General features: G+C 36.3%; 1 protein-coding gene across 16 annotated transcripts in view; it reads left to right on the top strand.

Annotated features, from left to right (window-relative positions):
- The window catches only part of ANK2 (ankyrin 2), a 619163-nt gene that overhangs the window by 155817 nt on the left and 442055 nt on the right, over positions 1-21291 (top strand). For 15 of the 16 annotated variants that reach the window (XM_070609330.1, XM_070609316.1, XM_070609320.1 and 12 more), the window contains exon 2: positions 9835-9895. The exons of the other annotated variant lie outside the window; for it this stretch is intronic. In XM_070609330.1, the coding sequence (XP_070465431.1) occupies positions 9875-9895 (21 nt within the window). In that variant the 5' untranslated portion in view covers positions 9835-9874. The remainder of the gene's footprint in view (positions 1-9834; positions 9896-21291) is intronic. 16 annotated transcript variants of the gene reach the window in all.

Here is a 21291-nt window from a genome sequence, read left to right as displayed (position 1 = left end):
CTACTGGAATTTGTCTGATATTTTCTCATGATTAGACTGGGTTATACATTTTTGAGAGGAAGATCACGGAATAAGGTGCTGTTCCCATCACATCATATCAAGGATAATACCATCCATATGATTAGCACTGTTGGTATGAACCTTGGTCACCTGGCTGAAATAGTGTTTGTCAAGTTTCTCCACTCGAGCCAACTACTTTTAAACCTCTGTTGACTGTCTTTTCAAGTAAAAGTTCTAGATTCTAGATTTGGAAATTAATTTGGAAAAGATCATGAGGAAATGGCCTTCAGTATAATGAAAATGAATGAAATAATCCATTTGCTTTTCTTCTCCTGTCTAACGAAGATATCTAAGCTCATGACTTACTCAGACCACTCTCCCAGGGAGATAATTTTTTTCGTGTCGTTGACACACCAGGAAATAAAAAGGGAGGAAACAGAAGATGGTCTTTTTCTCTGGGAAGTGTCAGCTCCATGAAGGAATTGTTACCCTGTTGATTGTGACTGTCGACTCAGATATTTCATTCCAGTCTCTGAGACATTTAAAGATGTGGCCGTCCCAGGTACTTTCAACATTTCCAAACACCCTGTTCAGGGAAGGAAAAGGCATTTCCTAACCCTCGTCTGCATCTTTCTAGCCTGACTCTACCCAGGTCGATGGGGCTGCGAAGCCTTTCCTGTGGGCACAGGCTCATTATTTTTTATTTAAAATTGAGTGAAAGAAATGTTACGGAGAATCATTCAGGTGTGTGGTTCCTTGAATATCCTGTCACATATTTTGATATTAGTGGAAGTTAGGGAACTAACTTCCTTAACAGAATACAGATGTGACCTGAGTAACTGGATATATTCTGCAGTGTTTGGATTCTAAATATCACATACTGAGTTCAGCAAAAGGAGTTCGCTTTAAATAAAAACCGTTGCATAGATCAATGTGTGTGTACGTATTTTCTTAGTGACATCCAAAATGATTTTTATAGTATTTATTTATCTATTTCTCCATAAATTTTTTTCTCATCTTGTTAATTAGTATTTACATTCTAACTACTGTGTGCGTGCACATATAGTTTCCTTTTTTTCCTCCTCTGGCCCATAAAAACACCATTTTCTTAGCCATCAGCATGTTTGACAAGATCAAAAACAGGATCTTCTTTGCAGAACTGGGTACAAAGTAGGCACCCAATAGAGCTAGCTATTTTATTATTATTAAAAGTAAATTATAAGTAGTATGAGAATTATATTACTTCCTTAACATTTCTTGTATCCATCCCTTCTTCTCTAGTTTCAGTGCTACCGCCTCAGTTCCTGTCCTCATTTTCCCTGCTTTCCTCAGTCCATTAACTACCCTGCAGCCAGATGGAGTTTTCTAAATATTAAATTTAATTGTGTCCCTTGTGCCCCACTGTAACTTGTCTATATCAGCGCGTCACAATGACTCCGGATTGCTATCATTAGCTTTCCATCCTGCCTCCCGTTTGTGATTATGAGATCTCTGCGGGCAGGGACTGTGTCTCCTTCACCTTCGAGTAACCCCAGTACATTGCCTACTCAATAAGCATGTGCTGAATGAATGAATGAGGATAAGCATATTTGGGTGGTATCTGGTGGACATCTCCATGTGTAGACTAAAATTTTGGTGTTTGTTTTTGTTTTGCTGCCCACATTTCATGAGGCTCTTAAAAAAATCGTTTCTGGATTTTTTTTACGTGGGCCAAAGTAAGGAGAATACTATAATGAGTTGCCATGTATACAATCAGCTTCAAAAATCATCATTTTGCTAATTCTGCTTCGTCTCTCTCCCGCCTCACATTTTTTTTGTTCAATTTTGTTGAAGTATTTGAAAGCAAACACCAGACATTATATCATTCTACTTGTAAATATTTCATTATGCCTCTAACTAGTAAGGCTTTTTTTCCCACCATGCCATTATCATAGCTCTTTAATAAAATTTAATACCAAATACCTAATATCCATATTTCCCTAATTGTCTTAGACCTGCCTTTTGTACAGTTGATTTGTTCAAATCGGGACCCAAACAAGCCTGTAGATTGCATTTGGTTATAATGAGGTATTGTTTAATATTAATATATAGGGGAGTGTGATTTATGTCACACTCCCCTATATATGAATATATATGGGATGGGTGAGTGGTGGTCTGTATAGAAAATGTATTTCCGGGGCCAGTTCGGTGGCATAGTAGTTAAGTTCACATGCTCTGCTTTGGTGGCCTGGGATTAGCAGATTCGATCCCAGGCATGGATCTACACACACTCATCAGACCATGTCATGGCGGTCCCACATACAGCATAGAGGAAGACTGGCACAGAGACAATCTTCCTCAAGCAAAAAGAGGAAGACTGGCAAAAGATGTTAGCTCAGGGCCAACCAATCTTCCTCACCAAAAAAAGAGTTTTCTACCTAAGCACTTAATAGCATTAGGCCTAGGATTAGCCATTTACGTGGTTGGGCATTTTGGGTTATTCTTTCATTCAGTAAATATTTATTGAGTGTCTCCTCCATGTTAGGCACTGTTCTAGACACAGGCATTCAACAATTAAAACAATTAACAACAATCTCTCTCTCATGCAGCTTACATTCTAGTGGCTGGAGCCTCTGCAAGTGTTAGTCCTAGACTTGACCTGGGGTGGAAAAAAAAGACATTCACTGCTAAGTCCAAGAGGTTTAACTGATGCAGATTTGGTCTTTAGGAGCTAGGATATAATTCTTAAGCTTTGGGGTGTTTTGCAATTGTCAGGTCCTTTAGAACATTATTTTCCCTGTAGTTATCTCTTTCTAACCCCTGTGCAAGTCAGCCTGCCCACTTGCTAGATGAATCTCCTTAAAACTCCATTCTGATCATGTCATTCTTACTAAAAAACCTAAAGTATGACTCGTCATATTCTAGAGATCAAGGTCAAACTGCATAGCTTGACATTTAAGACCTGTGAAATCTGACCCTCACTCACACTTTCCATTTTATTTTTTTGTTCTGTTAACTCTATTGTAGCCAGACTGGTCTCTTGAACTTGCCTTGAGAAGTCTTGCTCTGTAACTTTACTTAGGCCAATATTAACTCATCTGACATTCTCCTTTGGGTCTTTCTTTCCCTTCCTTTCCTTCCTTCCAATTTCCTTTTCTGTTCTCTGTTCTTAACTACTTCAAAGGTCAGCTTAAGTTTCATCTCTTCTGTAAAGATTACACAGCGCCAGCCATTTAATGCCTGATCCAGCGTATTAGTTTACTTAGTTTACGTTGCCACTTAGTTTACGTTGCTTTGATTTATAAAACCGACTGTGGCTAAGACCTAGGCTTCATAAATTGGAAAGACGTGGATTGGATTTTCAGTCCAATCACTTATTAGCAATATGTTCTTGGATAGGTCTCTTCGTTTCCCAGAGTCTCCCTTTCCTTGCCTATAGAATGTAAATATAGGATGATTTTCACGGGGTTGTTTTGAATAGTAATGGAGATCATGTATGTAAAGTAGTCAATACGATTTTTTGTACTTGGAAACACTCTATAAGTGATAGGTTATTATTATTAATAATTATATTTTTTTGTTTAATTATGTCATCTCCAAATAGATTGGAAAGCACTGAAATAATGGCTTGCACACTGGCGATACTGTGTAGTTTTGTGGGGAGTTGGTTTGCAGGTTTCAGACCTACCACTTTAGCCTGTGGGGTTCCTACTCGGTCATCTAAATATGCATCTTGTTGTTCATATGTGGTTTTTAGTAGTCGGTTGTGACTGGATAACTATGAAGTAGGAATGGAAACGTACATTCTAAAACATGAGGAAAAGCTACTGTACCTATTCTTCCTGTTTAAGTAATTGTTAAAATTAGGAGAAAGATAAGATTGAAATTAGTGAGTCTTTATCTTCATATGGGGTTTTCTATTAAGTTTAGAGAGGAAAGAGATGTTGAGAAACTGCTGCTGAGCATGTCTGTCTAGTTAATATTTTATTTGCTGCAAATGGTTTTCAGTGTTGTTTCTTTGCCAATCTCAAAGCAAAATACTCTGCCTTGAAGGAAGAAAAATAGGAGGTCTGATATATTTCAGCACGGAAAGCTATTCACAGTCAGAGGCCGGGAGAATCTAATTGAATTGTGGAGCTGAAGGAGGCCAAGAAAGTGCATTTTAAAATGAACTAAGCCCAAGACACTGCATCATTAAGAGAGGAGACTTACAGCCTCACAGGGAAGAGGAGAGCACGTACGTTGCTTTCGATTCTCTTAGAGAAGAATGAACATGGATGCAAAGGCCCAGGAACTGGTTTTCAGTTTCAAAAGGAAATAATGTGTGTTCTGTTGGTGGAGCTCAGAGTATTCAAAGGCTCAACAGAATAGCCAACGGGACCTGGAACAAGGACTTCATGCAGTAGCTCTCTTGTTTTGTCTATTAAAATTGGGACTAAAATTAAAAGTAGTTGAGTGCAACCAGTTCTAAATGTCAGATGCAACAGTTTGCTCAGCATGCAATGAACAGCGTTGATTTTCCCCTTAGGTTCTTGGTTGTTGTGTAAGACGGCGGATCACATCCCGGTTAGTGCATTCACTAATGTACAAGCTGGGCAGCAACTTGGTCCACAATTAATATTCTGTGATGTTATTGTCTTAGACTTTAATTGGCCAAGGTTTTTGTGAACTTGTGCTATTCTTTTGACATCTAGAGGCGATGTTCTTCTTTCAATTTGATTGATCTTTTCCATGGAAACTTCTTAGGAATGCCTAAATGTTGTACTTTCCAAATTGATACTAAGATACAGAGAGGCTTGTTCATCACAAACAAAGGGAACTATAGAAAGACATTTTCAAAAAAGTATTATACTAACCATCTGATCTCTATGGTTACAAACACTATTCTAAGGCAATTTGAAACGACGGTTCTGATTTAAGTGTCTGAATATCTGTTTTTATTTAGAAGGTCTGGGGTGGGCATAAGAATTTGCATCTCTTACAAGTTCATAGGTGATGCTGATATACTGCTGGTCCAAAGCCCACTGGAACAAGGCAATCATTCTTGTCTTATTTTCTCAAATTTTAATATGCAAAAGGATCATCTTGGGGAAGTTTTAAAAAGCGTAAAATCTTAACAAATTATACTGGGGTGAGGCTCAAGGCTCTAGGACTTTTTAGAAAGCACCCTTGTGATTCTGCTGTAATTGGTCCAGGGGCACTCATTTAGGGCCTCTCAGTCATTGGAACATCTCTAACGCTGTAGTGTTTGAGTCCTTCATGTTTTCGTAACCATTCATGGCTTGAATGTTAATGACTGGTGAAGTTGTAACCTACATTGAAGAGTAGGAGAGGATAAAGTGGAAACATTACAGTATTTTAATGGCTTAATGAAACTTTAGGCCAAATCACATGTCAAGAAAATCTGATGTAGTGTGATGCAATGCAATGAGCGTTTAGCAAAACTTCGTATAATATAACACAACTTTGGCATGAAAAAGTTTTCTAAACTCCTGATATCAAGTAAATTGTAAATAAACCAAATCTTTTAAAGGAGGCAGCAAGACAATGAAAAAGAAGACTTGGGAGGTGGCTAGATCCTGGCTCTGGTACATACAAAGCCTGGGCAAATTACTCAGCCTTGTGATGGTTAGTTTTCTCTCTTGTAAAAGGGACTTAATTCTTTCTTACATGTCATGAAGAATAAATAGATAATATACGTGAGAAAGCTAGTGTAGCTTCGGACATATTGTAGGTGTGTAATAAATGGTAATTGTAAAAGGGAGAAGAAGTAATAGGCTGCAGGCATCGCTCATCTCTTAGTTTTTCTTACAGTTTGACTGTGAGACGAGATGCCTGTCCAACTTAACATTCCTCGGTCAGCAATTTCAGACAGTGCTTTTGTATGCGAGTCAAAGTAAACATCATCCCTCAAGTTTCCTTCATAGAAGAATTATGAACGGAGCACTTGAAGATATAAATGAAAACTAAGAAAATTTTAAACTAATTTTGGATATTGTGGGATGGAAAAAATGTCTTTTCTTTGATTAAATAGATATATGGTTTGTGCATATATTCTAGAAACACTAAGAAGTATTTAAAAAGATGAAGTGAGTTTGTATATACTGGCATGGCCAAGGTCCATGAGGACAAAAAAAGCAAGTTCCAAAACAATATTATATAATTTTTAAGACAATAACTCTGTGTACATATATAAAGCAATTCTGGAAGTAATATGTTTCTTGTTAAGCTTGGTTGTTCCAAGAATATCTTTTTCTTTACTTTATATGCTTATACATAGAGTATTTTTCTCTGTACTTTATACACTTTTTTTTATGAGAAAGAATAGATGGGACACTCAGCCAGGATTCTTGAAGAGACTTTAATGAAGAGACAGTTTAAAGAGAAGTGAGTTAGGTTAAGGGAACCATCAAGGCATGGTGAAGTACATTGGGGCACCCATCATCTCCCTTAGGCTAGACCTGAAGGACCAAGGTGGAGGAAACTGTGTTCCTAACATGTAAACAGGGGCCATCTAATGGAAGCTGTAGTGCTAGAAGGGTGCAGGCATGGCCAGAATGTCAAAGCCGGGAGGGAACATGAAGAACATACACATTAATGTTAATCTCTCCCATATTCCACTGTGGTATCTCTTGCTGGGTGAGTCCCACTGGCAAAACCCAAAGCCACTGGGTAAGGGCGCTTGTGTAACAGTCTGTGGAGGTCAACTCACAGACAAGAGCAGGGCAGAGAAGAGAAGGGAACAGATGGGAGCTCAGGCGTGCCTAGAAAATAACCAGTACAAAGAGTTATTTCTTTTGTAATGAAAAGTTTTTCAGTGAATTATGTTGAGACAGCATGGAGACAAAAAAGTGAAATCAAATTTTGCATGTATGTAAAGGAGAATAGCAAGGAATTTGGTCTGGTTGTAGGATGAGTAAAGGAAAGTAGTGATAACTAACGTTGGAAAAGGTATTTTGGGTTAGATAGATGATAGATGGTTTTTAATGACAGTTTCAAGATTATAGACATTATTCACTGGATTTTAAAGTAAATTCGAAAGGTCTCTTTTCCATCATTTCAAATTAAAAGGAAACCTTTATTTATTTATTTGTTTATTTTGAGGAAGATTAGCCCTGAGCTAACATCTGCTGCCAATCCTCGTCTTTTTTGCTGAAGAAGACTGGTCCCGAGCTAACATACATGCGCATCTTCCTCTACTTTATATGTAGGATGCCTGCCACAGCATGGCTTTCCAAGTGGTGCCATGTCCACAACCGGGATCTGAACCCGTGAACCACTAGCTATCGAAGCGGAACGTGCACACTTAACCACTGCGCCACCGGGCTGGCCCCGAGGAAGTCTTTAGAATATTATGAAAAGCTGGATCTTAGAAGGGAAAAGGAATGAAAATGGAATTCAGGATGTCACAGTGGAGAGAACATTGACTTAGCATCAGAGAGACATGGTTAGAATCCCGGATCAGCACTGATTATTGTGAACTTGTTCAATATAGACTCTGAACCCATTCCTCATGGACTAAATATACAAAATATTTCACATGGTTATTGTGAGATTAAATGAATTAATGTATGTAAAACGCTTAGAATTAAGTCTAGATATAGCCTTCTGTCAATAAACGGTAATACCTACCAATTGTTGAGTGACACATTTATGCTAGTTGCATCCTACCTACTATCTCTAATCCTCCGAGTCACCTCATTTCCTGAGGAGAACTGGAGCTCAGAGTTCAAGCAATTTGCGCAGGGCCTGTGGTTAGCAAGTGGCAGAGTCAGGCCTTGAAGCCAGGACGGTAAGATTCCAAAGCCAGGCTCTTCCTGTTAAACCGCAGTTCACATCCTTTGACCTTTTCTCCCATGGGACACAAACACACTTAAAATAGCTTTCTGAGGAAAGCCAAAGGATATCATTGTGTAGTAAGTTGTCTCTGAAAATGATACATGCACACTTTTAATGCAAAGTTATAAAATATTTGAATGTTACGTGTGAGGCAGCACGATTTCCAAGTGGATGTACACGTAAAAATCAAAGCCTACTTTTGGAATGTGGCTCAGTAAGTCATCTTGATGGTCCTCACTGCCATCAACTCCAGGTTGTTTTGCATATCATGGTCTGTCTGCGTAATTATATTAACTTGTATAATAGGTATACTCAGGAAGAATTTGTGCATTTTCCTTATAGTTTTAAAAATTGTTATGTAATCAAGAAATTCAAAAACTTTAAAGGGCCTATAAACTTTCTAAAGAGAATAAACACAGAAGTGCAGAAATTAATGGTATTAATGTATATCAGACAGAAAGTATAACAAGGAAGAAGATCTTGTTGACAATTGCAAGAAGAAGTGTTAAATACCTCTCAATGAGCTTAGCAAGGGGTGTGCATGAACCATACAAAGACAACTGGAATACTTTTTTGGGAGATGAAAGGGAAGATTTGAATAAGGGATAGATGAGTGACAAGCAGTTGTTGGGTTGTCAATTCTTATCAAATCTATTTATAGACTGAATGCAATCCTAATAAGTCTCGTTGGACTTTAAGGAATTAAACTCAACAAATTGATACTGAACTTCAATTGGAAAAGACATCGGCGTGATATAAACATATACTCTGAAAAAAAAAGGGAGGGCAACGAAGGAGGATCTATCCTACCAGATGTAGGGATGCACATAAATCAGCAAAAATTAGGACTAAAGATGAGCGGAACTGAAAAGAGAGAAAAGAGCTACGTATACACATATACTTGAATTATTACTTATAGAAATTTGACAATAATTTACCTGTCATTAAAAAGACAATGGATAAGTAAATTATGAAACAGCAGCTCAATGCACAAATTTGCAGACATTAAATTGACATGCGTGAACAGTAGGCAGTAACATGAAAAATAATTATAAGTAATAAAAAATAAAGAAAGAATATAATATTTTGTATTTATAGTGTGTTATATGTGCTAGATTTAAAGGAGTACATACTCATATTCATGCTAGGTTTATAGTCACCTCTTTAAATGAGTACCTATTCATATTCATAGATTTAAAGGAGAAAGAACATGAATAAATAAAAACTATTGAGTTCAGGTAGTGAAATGAGTGATTTTTATTGTTCCTCAAATCTTTTACTATTTTTATAATGTTTTAACAATAAAAGTTTTAATATAGACTATGTAAACTTTCCTATAGAATATAACTAAAGCATCAACCAGAGTGTATTGGTTAAGTGTTGTTTGGCATACTCAGCTTGAACCAATGTAAAAAATTCTCAAGTGTGAACACAAGAATTTTATCTCATTTGCAATTATCTTGACTATCTCAGACTAAAGTTCCCTGTGAGTAGATGGACATTCTCATAATTTCTTAAATCTCTTCCTCTTATATATACTATTTTTCCGTCTTTTCATCTACTCTATTTTGCCTACTTTTCTGAGCTCTTGAAATATTTGCCTACTTTTTGTTTGCTCTTTTGCATTTATAATAGAGTGACAATTTTTTTTATTAAGATTATGATAGTTAACAACCTTGTGAAATTACAGTTGTACATTATTGTTAGTCATGTTGTAGGTACACCACTTCACCCTTTGTGCCCTCCCCGCATGCCCCCCTTTCCCCTGGTAACCACCGATCAGTTCTCTTTGTCTATATGTTAACTACCACCTATGAGTGGAGTCATGCAGAGTTCGTCTTTCTCTGTCTGGCTTATTTCACTCAACATAATACCCTCAAGTAGAGTGACAATTTTTTTATGGAGTAATTTATCAGTGCCTACTACAAACCTATTTTTATTACAGATGTAAAAAACTTTTCTTAATGATGTATTGAAATGCTTTCAAACTTATGTTTCTTTTTTTTGTTCTTTTAGGTAAGTAACTGAACAGGGACATGAAGAAGTGATATTTCAAATGACAACCATGTTGCAAAAGGTACTTTTGGTATTTTAATATTACTGTAAAAGGAATCCTATAAAAAGACAGAGGTTGGAATATAGCAAAGTACTATTTTGGTAAAAACAATTTTTTGTGTAAATAGATTTAAAGGTGATATAGCTTTAATAATATTTTAATTATGAGAAATGTAATATATAATAGGACTTTTCTTTCTGTTGTCTATGAAATTATTGTCAATGTTATTTGGCAATGGGAAGATAAATAAATTACCATTTTGTCAACATATGCATTGTTGGAGAGAGTGAAATGGGGCAGAGCAATTAGATGCAGTAGACAAAATGAATACATTGGAATTGGGCATGAAGGTTGTCTGTCTATTTTCTCTAAGGTCTTATGGTTTGTTTTCTGTGATCAAAACACTGTCTTTAGAATTGCTCATAAAATTGATCACGCTAAGCTGGTCAATAAGGCAATTTGATTCTGGATAATTCAAATAGGTTGCATCAGTGTGGAGAATTTTGCAGTTTCTATTTATATGAAAAAAAATTAAATAAAGGGGAGGGAAGGAAGAAGGAAATACACTTAAAGGAATAATAGAATATAAAATTCTTAGTTCTGGATATCTATCACATGCATAGTTTGTGGAAATCTGATTTTTTTTTAAAAGTCATGACTCTTGTCTGGAAGAATCTCTTTCTTTTCAAGAAGAAATTTTAAAAATATTATAGAAACCATCACATCTGGTCACAGGGGAAACAATTGCATTATGAACTATTGGGTGAGCTGTGCAACACCATTAACACTGGCAATCAGGCAAAAGACCAATGATATTTTAGGTGCAATAAAGTGAGTATTGTCCCTTTATACTAAATTGACAATTTATTCCAAGGAACAAAAGATACATGAGAGTACTAAAAGAGGAGAAATCTATTTGACTTCTGTATAAAATCACAATTAAAAAAAATTTCTGATTTTGCTTAGAAATTTCCTGAAGGCCCTTATGAAATTCAGGGCAGGTGCCTCAGAAGAGACTTAATTTGAAGAGAAGTTTGAAAAAAAGTTGGGGAAATAGCTTTACACCAAAAAGTTCATACTCTTCTAAATGATGATCATTTAGTTAGCATAAATTTTCTTTACTTTGTGGTTATTTTTTGAGTGTCAAATGAGAATTAGACAATTTTATTATTACTGACAATGAGAGAGCACTAATCAGCTCGGGCTATTTTTAGGAAGGGCAGATGTTACCCTGTCTTTGTTATATTAACATATTGTGATACAATTTGCTTCACTTGAGATACCAGTGAGACTTCCAAGCGTAAAGGCTAAATGGGCAGTTGAATAGATGAGTCTTAGAAACTCAGAAGAGAGATCTGGGGTGGATTTGGGGAATCATTGTTTTGCAGTTGGTTACTAAGGCTGTGAGAATAAATGAAACGACTTTTGTAGAGATTATAGTATGATAACGAACAGAGAACCAACTCTGGTACTTGAAAAAAGGGAGAGAATAATGAGTTCTCTGGGAGTGCCAAATACTGCTGACAGGTCAAGGAAGATGAAGACTTCAATAAACCCACTGGATTTTCCACATAATTGTCCTTAGTGACTTTGGCAAGGGACGTTTTGGTGGAATGGTGGGGACAGAAGCCAGATGGGAATGGGTTGAGGAATAAATAATGGGTAAGGAGATGAGGTTAGCAAAAAAGAGAGTTCTATGAAAATGTTGTCTGTGAATAAAAATAGAGAGAATCCCATATCTGGACAGGGATGTTGGAATGGGAGAGAGCCTTGAACACGTTTAAATGTTAACGGGAACAGTGCAGAAGAAGTGGAGAGACTAAAGGTGTGTGTTTCTGAAAAGGAAGGAAAGGATGAAGTGGGCAGTGCAGGAAGAGGCGTTACCCATAGCTGGTGGGAGGATACCTCCTCAACGTAACTAAGGCAATGACAGTAGAATACGTACAGATGCAGGTAGGCTTATAGACTTGGCAGGGGAAGTTGGGGCATACCGGCAATTTTCTCTATGAAGAGGGAGTGGCCAGATAGTTGGTAAGGATTTGAGGAAAGAGAAAAGTTTGAAATAGTATTTGTGGAGATGGGAGAGGGAAATTTGCATTAGGGACAGTGTTTTTAGACTAGGCTGGCTAATCAATGACTGGGAATTGTAGTGTCATCAAACTCCCTGAATTTTGCCAGTGGTCTTAAGCTTTCAGTTTGATGATAACCTTTAACCATTGTAGATGATGACATGCGTTAGGTGGTAGGAGGGTTTATTTAAACCTAATAATTAAGTACCCTCTTCCACGGAATTAAAATAGAACCATATTTGAAGACACTCATCTAAGTGTGGTCTTTTCCTTAATTTTCATGAACAAATATTATGTATATTTTTATAAGTGTACTATATGTATGAATTTACTTTCTGAAAATCAGAAATCAGAGATATTCTGCCTTGAGGAATGGGATAAGGAAGATATTGACTATTACTTTCTCAGGTCTTGAGTTTCGGTATCTGTCTCCTAGTATTTTCATGGCAAAATTTAACACTATTTGACCTTGAAGAAAAGTTTACTTTTTTTAATCAAAAACTTATGTCCTGTTTGCCATGACTGAAGAGAGCCTGCTGTCCCTTCTCAGGCGTCGTTAGCTTGGCATGTTCCTCCTACTCTGGCGAGCGTCCTTTGGACAGTAGAGTTAGACTGTGAAAGTACTAAACCGGCCCAGAAGATGAAAGACTTCAGTTTGTTGACTTTGAATTATAAGAATGTTCATATGCCCATTTAACTAGAAACTCTAAATTTCTATTCCTGTTTTGATTTTTGAGAGTGTTTACCTGAGGGCGTAAAGTTCTTTACAAGACTGAAGAGATCTTCTTGTTCAGGGCCTTTCAAATGTTTTTTTTTTGCTGCAAGACCACTTTGAGAAATAGAATCTGGTGTGGTGTAAACAAAGATAAAAAGAGCCCTGTTCTGGTTGCAGTCTGCATGGTGGACCTGGACCCTGCCTACTCTCCCTTTTTCCCTTCCTTCTCATCTCGTGTTCAGGTAGGTCCCCTGAGACATCACTGTTGAACCTCCGTGGAGAGTTGTTTGAAAATTACAGTTCTAGGTGATCACAACTATACTGAATTTCATCAAATTATAAAGTTCTTAAGATAAATTAACTGTGGTTTGAAGATAATTTTTTCCTCTATAATAAAATAGGCAGGTTAGTATCTACTTTGACCCAAAATATATGATTATATTGCGAATTTTAGTGATAATAGATAGCAATTTTGGTCAATAAAAACCATTGCTAAGTTTGTTGCAGATCTGGGCTTTGGAAAGCCAGGCATTCCATTTAATTAATTCTGCTGGTCAGGATGATCAAAGTTTGCAAATGAGGAGTCCTTTACTAAGCTCATGTGTAGAACTCTTCTTTATTGTCTTCAAAGGATGGACATATGATACGGCAGGAGGGATTTATCTGCCTTGACCTTGAGCAGCCATGAAAGTACGTAGTATAAATTACTAAGGTGTTGCTCTTATGTTAGGATATGACTTTGCCTAGGGCTGAGAGTATCTATAGACATGAAATGGAATGTTGTCAAGAAAATAACAGCATCCTGTTGGAAACTAGAGCATGGGTAAGGTAGATAGAGGGAATGGTCAAAAGCAGTCTAACTTGGAGTATGTAGGACTTGCTAATAGAATTATAAAGTCAAACAATAGGGGAGAGTATTGAACATATGATCTGTGCCACATACAATACCAAATAGTTTACTTGACTTATTTTTAATAGTCATAGCAACCCCATGAGGTAGACATTATGACTTGATTTTATGTTCGATGAAATGGGGGCTCAGTGAGGTTAAGTAGCTTGTCCAACTCACACAGTAAATTACAGCAAATGTGGTGGAGCCCAAATTTAGATACAGATCATTTTATTTCAAGACCAAAGTGGCCTTGCAGTGGCAGACCCAACAGCCAGCTGGGATTAGAAGTGGCTGAACTTGTGAAGGCAAAGTTCAAAACAGTTAGACATATAGCAAGAAGAGGACTGTTGCTCCAGCCCAGAGAGTGCTACCCAAGAACTGAAGACCTCCAGCGACTCACTGGGAAAAGAAGTGGCTCTGAGAGTCCAATGAGAGCCTGTATCCTTGGAACTTACTTCCTTTTTAATTGCCTCTGCAGGATCCTCCCTCTAAATACTATGGTGATTAGCGGACTATCTCTGCAGGGCGCAGGCCACTTGGGGCTTATGCCACCAAGAGCTTTCAATATTGAAGGGCTCCTGCTGGCTGAGGACTCCCGGCAGTGTCGCTTTCTTTGGAAGTCTGGCCCATTGACTGGGAGAGCTTTTTCCTTTCATTCCCAGATTCATTTCCTGGGAAAGGCGAAGGAGCTTAGTTCTGGGCTGTGTCCCTGACATCTTCTATTCAGGTGCAAATCCCCAAATTGTACATTAGGATCTGTATCTACTGGTATACGAGATCTTCTTCTGGTTATAGAGAAGCAAGTAACAAAGGGAAATGAGAATAATTGTAATCGTTAAATATGACATCATGTGAGCCAGATATAAAATTTACAGTCTCGAGTTTTTAGAAGTTTTTTCAAAGCGTGTTTAAATATGTAGGGCTCCTAGGAGATCAGATGTTAGGGAGTAGAATGCCCTGCATGGGCATTATTATTGATAATATGTACATTTTTGTTTGCCTGTCATGTCAAAAAAAATTTTATACTCTGTAGTGCCAACTTCTTATCTTTTTGTGTAAATCAAATGTAATGTTTGAGACATTTCCTACAGGGATGGAATATTAACCCTTTGTTCTGATCAATAATTACAACATGATTTGCTTAAATTTAGATAACTCAAACTCTCAAACTCTGTGTCTTCAGGAATATTTTTTCTTGAAGAACATACACAATTTGGAGTAATGATAGAATTAGATTTGTTCATCTTAATCCATTTGTGTTACTAACCATCAGATCAAATGGGAACTTTCTAGTCTCTCTGTCTCAGCTAAATTTAATAGATAGATATATTATCCTTATATTACTGTAATTATCGTTTACATGCAGTTCTTGTGACTGGAGAAAAGAAGCTTCTTTCGTTTCATCCTATTTCCTGTTTTGTTATGTTTTGGTTTTGGTTAAAGCTTTACAATTGGCATAAAACCTCCTTTTCTGCCCCCACTGTGAAAAAAAGGAGAAAATGAAAACTCAATAAACCAAAGTACTAATAATTTTTCTGAAAGAAAAGAACAGACTTTTTGGAAAGTGTTCACTCTGATGAGTTTTTCTGTACCACACCTGGAGCCCGTCCTCACTGTGTGGTCAGTCTACAACAGAGACCATGTGGAAGGGTTGGTATCCAATAAAGTGAGTGAAGCTCTAATGAGCAAATTGTTACTTTTTCAAAGCAAAATGTGCCTCCCTCTCCCACAATTCCTCCATTTATTTTGTATAAATTAATTGTAATTCTAGCAGTGCTAGTAACTTTTTTTGTTACAGTTGCAATATTGGTCACATAAGTAACCAGGGGTACAACAGCAAAATTTGTGTTAATTATTGTTGTTAACCATCTTCTTTAGTGTTTAAAATTTTGCAAACAAATAAACAATAGAGTAAGTATGTTCTTCTTGGGTAAGTTGGAGAGACTTTTTTTGCGCAAACTTACATGCATCCCAGTGATCTGCAATGTCTGAGTCCACATGCTTAGAGGCAACACATATGAGCAAGGCAGGCCCTCACCCTGATTATGGGCTAAAGCTGGAAATATTGATCCCACAGAAAGGACCGTGCTCTTTTCAGCACGCTTCTGGCCCTTTCCATTTTGCTTTCATCAGCCAGGGCTGTTCAGTGATGCAAAGAAAGCGTTGTAAAATGCTTACAGCTTTTAGAAGTGCTTCTGAACTCTCCAAATAATGGTAAGAGTTGCAAATCTTATAGGAAGAGCCTTTCACAGAAAAGCTTTATTCATCTCCACAGGGAGTGGTGAAGTCCAGTTACTGAGAGCAGCTCTAAAGTAAAATACTTATAAGAAGGGGATACTGAAGTACTCATTGTTGTAACGCTTAAAGGGAACAAATGTGCATTTCATTGCATGTCTAAACCCAATATCTGTAAAGGGTGTCTGTGGCCGCCAGCAGAGGGAGAGAGTGAAATTTTGCAGATGGATAAAAAGAACTTTCAACAACCCAGCTTAGTTTAGTTGTTTGGCAAAAATCCAATGCATTGGGAATTCTCCAGCAAAATGGATTGAACTTGGCAGATCTGCAAATATGCATATTTCTACTCAGCACAATCAGGCAAACATAGAGACTTCCAGAGGAACTAATTATCTTTTGTCTTTTTTACCTTAAAAAGAGGGTAATATTGGGAAGACAACTGCTAAGAGATTTTAGAAGCAATGTTTGAAAAAGGTTGAAAGAAAAACCTATATTTAGCCTTTTTCAAAAAAGTTTTTAATACCCGTTGGTGCTTCCAAAATAATTTCTCATAATTGACAGAAGCCCAAGCCATATGGTTTATAATTTGAAGACTTTTGTTTATTTGCCATTTGATTTTTAAGTTAAAAAAACTATTTCAGTATCTTTTGTTTTTCTTGCTATATTGCTATAGTTTCATCGTTATGATATCAGTCAATGCAATCAGTTTTCTAAATATGTATTCATATGAGAAAAAACATGTTTACTGATCCGGATTATATACATTACAGAAAAACAAGCTACACAGCAGTATAGATGAGTTTGTCTCGAAAGAATATTTTCTGGAAAATATTGGCATATATGAAAACATGCTGTATATATCAATATTAATGAATAATATATGTTTTATATTATGTTTGTTTATATGAATGTATATGAATTGAGTGATGAAATCGTCTTTCAGAACAAATTATTATAGCAATATCAAGAACTTTTACCAGGTGTTTTAAATTCAAATATATATATTTTAAGTATTTTGTCACAAAAATTAAATCATACAGAACAGTGGAGAGGACTGACTGACTTGAAATGTAAGTCCATGATTTTCACATTTTATAAAATTTTCCCGTTACAGTTGGAGCATTACAAAATATTCTATGGGCTTAATATAGAAAAATTAAAAGGGAACATCCACTTTTAAGAGGGGACTGGTGGATAGATAGCTCTTTAAATTGAATAAAGTTACGTGTTCTAAGGTGGAAAGATCGCCAAGGTAAAGAAAAAAAAAAGGAAGAAAGAAAAGAAAGATGTAGAACACCATGCTTGAATCTATTTCTGTCGTGAATATCTGCATAGCCGTAGAAAATGTCTGAAGGACACTGCACTGTTAATGGTGGCTGCCTTTGGCAAACAGGATTCTGAGTGGGCACAGGAGACTTTTCCTTTTTATAAATACCTTCTGTATTGTTTGGATCTGTTTTCAATGAGTATGTATTAAAATATATATATATATATTTAAAAGAATATGTATATATTTTAAAGGGAATAACATAATGGGAAGACTGCTAGTCCGGACTTTGCTATTGACTAACCGTATGACTGTCAAAACATGAACTGATTTGCTTATTTTACATGACTATTATGAGAATCATTGGAAATTATGGGTGAGGAAGAGAAGATTAATTTTTCTTTTTCAAAATAAGAATACTGACAACTGAAAAAATGTGGCAGTTCTGTTGACACAGTGAGGCTAAGAACTCATCCTATAGTTCTGGTTGCCTTTGCAGAAGGTGTAGCCTGAGGACAGTGTAGTGAGAATAGCACTGACATAAAGTTATTTCTGTCTGTAAACGTTCCTCCGGAAGGACTGAAGTTAGGGAATCACAGAAATATCCACTTGAGAAAAAAAATATACGTGGTGGAGTTACAAAATCCATCATTAGCCATTGTTAGTGAGTGGAAAAAGTTAGCAATTACGTTTTTTTCCCCTCTCCTAACATATGTAGACTTCTGATTTGGGTCCATCAGTTTCACTTACTATAAATCTACATTAAAATTCCAGATGGTCTAAATCCTTTAGGAACATGGCTAATTTAAATTTTCTTATAATACAAGCATGCATGAACTCTTACACTATCGTTATAAGCTTCCTAGATTGTGTGTGTATATATACATGTTTATGTATCTATATATTTACATATGTAAATATATAGATGTTTTTCTTTTTTGAACCCTGAAGAATAGTGCTTTAATTGCAATGCTCTTTAACTGACCAGTATTTCACATTTTATTTTTATTATCATTATTTTCTGCTTAATGAAATCTATGAGAGATAAAACAATCTAGAAAAGTTATAGAAAATCTAGAAAAGTTATAGACCATCAACTGGGTGAAAAGTTTAATGAATAAACAAAATTTGGTTAGCAAGAGAAAAAAAAGGAAGAACAATAATGACAAAATACGGGGGTGGCCCAGTGGCGCAACGGTTAGGTTTGAACATTCCGCTTCTTGGCGGCCCGGGGTTCACCGGTTCAGATCCTGGGTGCAGACACGGCACTTCTTGGCAAAAGCCATGCTGTGGTAGGCATCCCATGTATAAAGTAGAGGAAGATGGGCATGGATGTTAGCTCAGGGCCAGTCTTCCTCAGCAAAAAGAGGAGGATTGGCAGTAGTTAGCTCAGGGCTAATCTTCCTCAAAAAAAAAAAATAATGACAAAGTATTAGCAAACATAAAATATTATAGAAGCACTATATTAAAATTAAAAAAATTTATATTCATATTTTTTGATGGAAACTAAAAGTGTATAATGTGGCAAAGTAAGGAACAGTGGCAGGGATTCTCATTTTAGATTAACTATTAGTTTATTATAGTTAATCATCCACAGATTAAGATTACATAGATGACATGGGCTAAAATGCTCATAGTCTCTTAGACATATTCAATTTTATGTGGTCCTAGATCCATTATCTTTGCTCAGGGGATATTTGTGAAGTTGATTGGAAATGTGCTCTTGGCTGAGCTTGTGTGTCTTTGAGGCCAGATCAACCGAGTGATTGATTGATTGATCCTGTGAACAATATGATTCTCATATTTGCTTTCAAAATTTAGACACAAATGTTTAGTGTTCCGTCAATGACTTGGAAATAAACAACATTTCCAAGAGTAGATCTATTTTAGTTAGTGCATTTTACAAAATATCCCACACTTGGGGACTGTGTCTCAACATCCTCTGAGAAAAGCCATTGCTTTTATCATATATTGTGTGAATCTTCTTTTTTAAATTTCTTTGGTGAGGAAGATTGGCCCTGAGCTAAGATCTATTGCCAATCCTCCTCTTTTTTTTTTTCTTTCTCCTCAAAGACCCAGTACATGGTTGTATATCCCAGCTGTAAGTCATTCTAGTTCTTCCACATGGGATGCTGCCACAGCATGGCTTGATGAGTGGTGGGTAGGTCCGTGCCAAGGATCCAAACCCGTGAACCCTGGGCTGCTGAAGCAGAGTGCGAGAACTCAACCACCTGGCCACGGAGCTGACCCCTGTACCATGTGAATCTTGAGTAGAAATTCAGTATTGTTTTCTTTGTGGTAAAAAATGTATAACATTAGTATAATTTTAAACAAAATTTAACACCATTCTTTTACTTACTATGTTGTCAATGACGCTTAAAAGAAGCTAAAGTTGTCTCTATATAATTTGTTTTGCCAAGTTATTCAGATAAAAAAGGAAAGAATTTTCTGGAAATAAAATATGAGTTAGCTAGAAAAATAGTTTACATATCTGAGGTGAGTTAGCTAGAGTATATCTATTTAATTAGTTATGGTACTGTGTCATCTTTGTTGTTAAAAAATTTGGGTGTGGGATTTTACAGTTATGTGGGCACAATACTTGTGACTCAGAAAAAAGTTGAATTTTTCTAATAAGATAAATTTGGAGAAAAGGAGCAATCAGTTATGAGGACCAAGTGCTTCCAAATATACTTATTTTCTTTCAACACGTGACCCAAAACTCTGATATTCTGGTATAAAAGCATTGCTTTATAAACCACTCATTCCTACTTCAGAGTTTCCAAGCAAAATTCCACTGTGTAATATCGAATGTAAGGAAAACCATTTAGTTGCCAATTTATTCTGGCGGGGGGAGGTATATATTGTGATTTTTTTTCTATCCCTCTCATTTCCTCCCATGAAAAATTATTCATCTTTTAAGTGGGGATTCCCAAAGGACAAAATGTGTATTCCTAGAAAAGTCACATGGAAAATATCACGCAATGAAGAGAGCTGGATGGTCGCTGATCCGTAGTATGGTTTCCAGAAGACTGAGTTTGTAAGCAGCCTAATTTATTTTAACATTATCAAGGGCAAGTCAGCCACGTGACCAAAAGTGGAGTAGAGATATGTATTTGTAAATTAAATATTTTCCAGCTTCTAGAAATAACTACATCTAGGAAAACATGATTAGGGGGAAAAAGTACTGGACTGAAAATCTAGTGACGTCTCTAAGGTTTCTTCCAGATCTGTCATTTTCTGATGTAGTATGTCAATCAATGGTTGGAACAAGACACAGCGCATAGGCTCAGGTTGCCCATATAGCAGAAAAAGAACTAATATTAGCTTGTGTGTTGGAGCACTCTACGTAGTTCACATCTATTGTTGTTATGTTCAAATTGTAACTATCCAAATTATTAGTAACACTAGAATAGTGCTATATTAAATACTACTTGAATATTAAATATTTATATAATGTTGTATATTTATATGAAATGCCAGTAATTGGCATTTGGGTATCTTCCTGCGATATAAAGTTTTTTGGCAAAATGAAGCTTATCATAAAGACTTTTGAGCAGAATAATGCCTTTCCCTGTTGAATAGGTGAAGTCATTATCATTCCCACTTTCTAAGCAAGGCAATTAGAAACTGAGAAGTTTGTTCAATAGAATACATCCTTAATAAAAGTTTTCAAAAATAAATACAACCTCTACTATTCTAGAAACTAAAGAGGTAGATAAGAAGGAAAGGAGAGAGAGAGGGAGAGAAAGAATGAGAAAGTGAGACACAGAGACTTTCCGGTACATCATATGAGCACTTTATCGAGTCAATGTTAGCCCCTTTGAAATGGCATGTTTTAATGTTGAAAAATTGATTTTACTTTGTACTTTTTACTTATTTTCCTGAAACTGTTTTCTATCAGAATTAATTTTTGAATAATGCATTTTTAAAAATATATGTTCTTGAATTTTACCCAGTTAGATTATAGGGTCTGTATTTGAGTTCAATACCTTGAATTCTTTAAATGCTTTGAAAATCTCTTCATACCCTCTATTCTCTTCATCTGACTTGGCTTCATCTGTAAACATGTTAGACATGCATCCTAAAGTTGTACAGATGTACCTGTTTTTGTTCAGCAGCTTGAAAGCCCTGTTTGGAAACCATTGAGAAGTTGTTTGAAAAGAGAGCCAAGCTTATAAAAATGAGACCAGTTTGCTATGAAATTTAGATATAATAGCACCTTCAAGATATATTTTAGAT

This window comes from Equus przewalskii, chromosome 2 (assembly GCF_037783145.1).
Source record: "Equus przewalskii isolate Varuska chromosome 2, EquPr2, whole genome shotgun sequence".
Classification (NCBI taxonomy): Eukaryota; Metazoa; Chordata; class Mammalia; order Perissodactyla; family Equidae; genus Equus; species Equus przewalskii.
The sequence above is the reverse complement of the archived record's forward strand: the minus strand, read 5'-3'. Positions and strand labels throughout refer to the sequence as shown.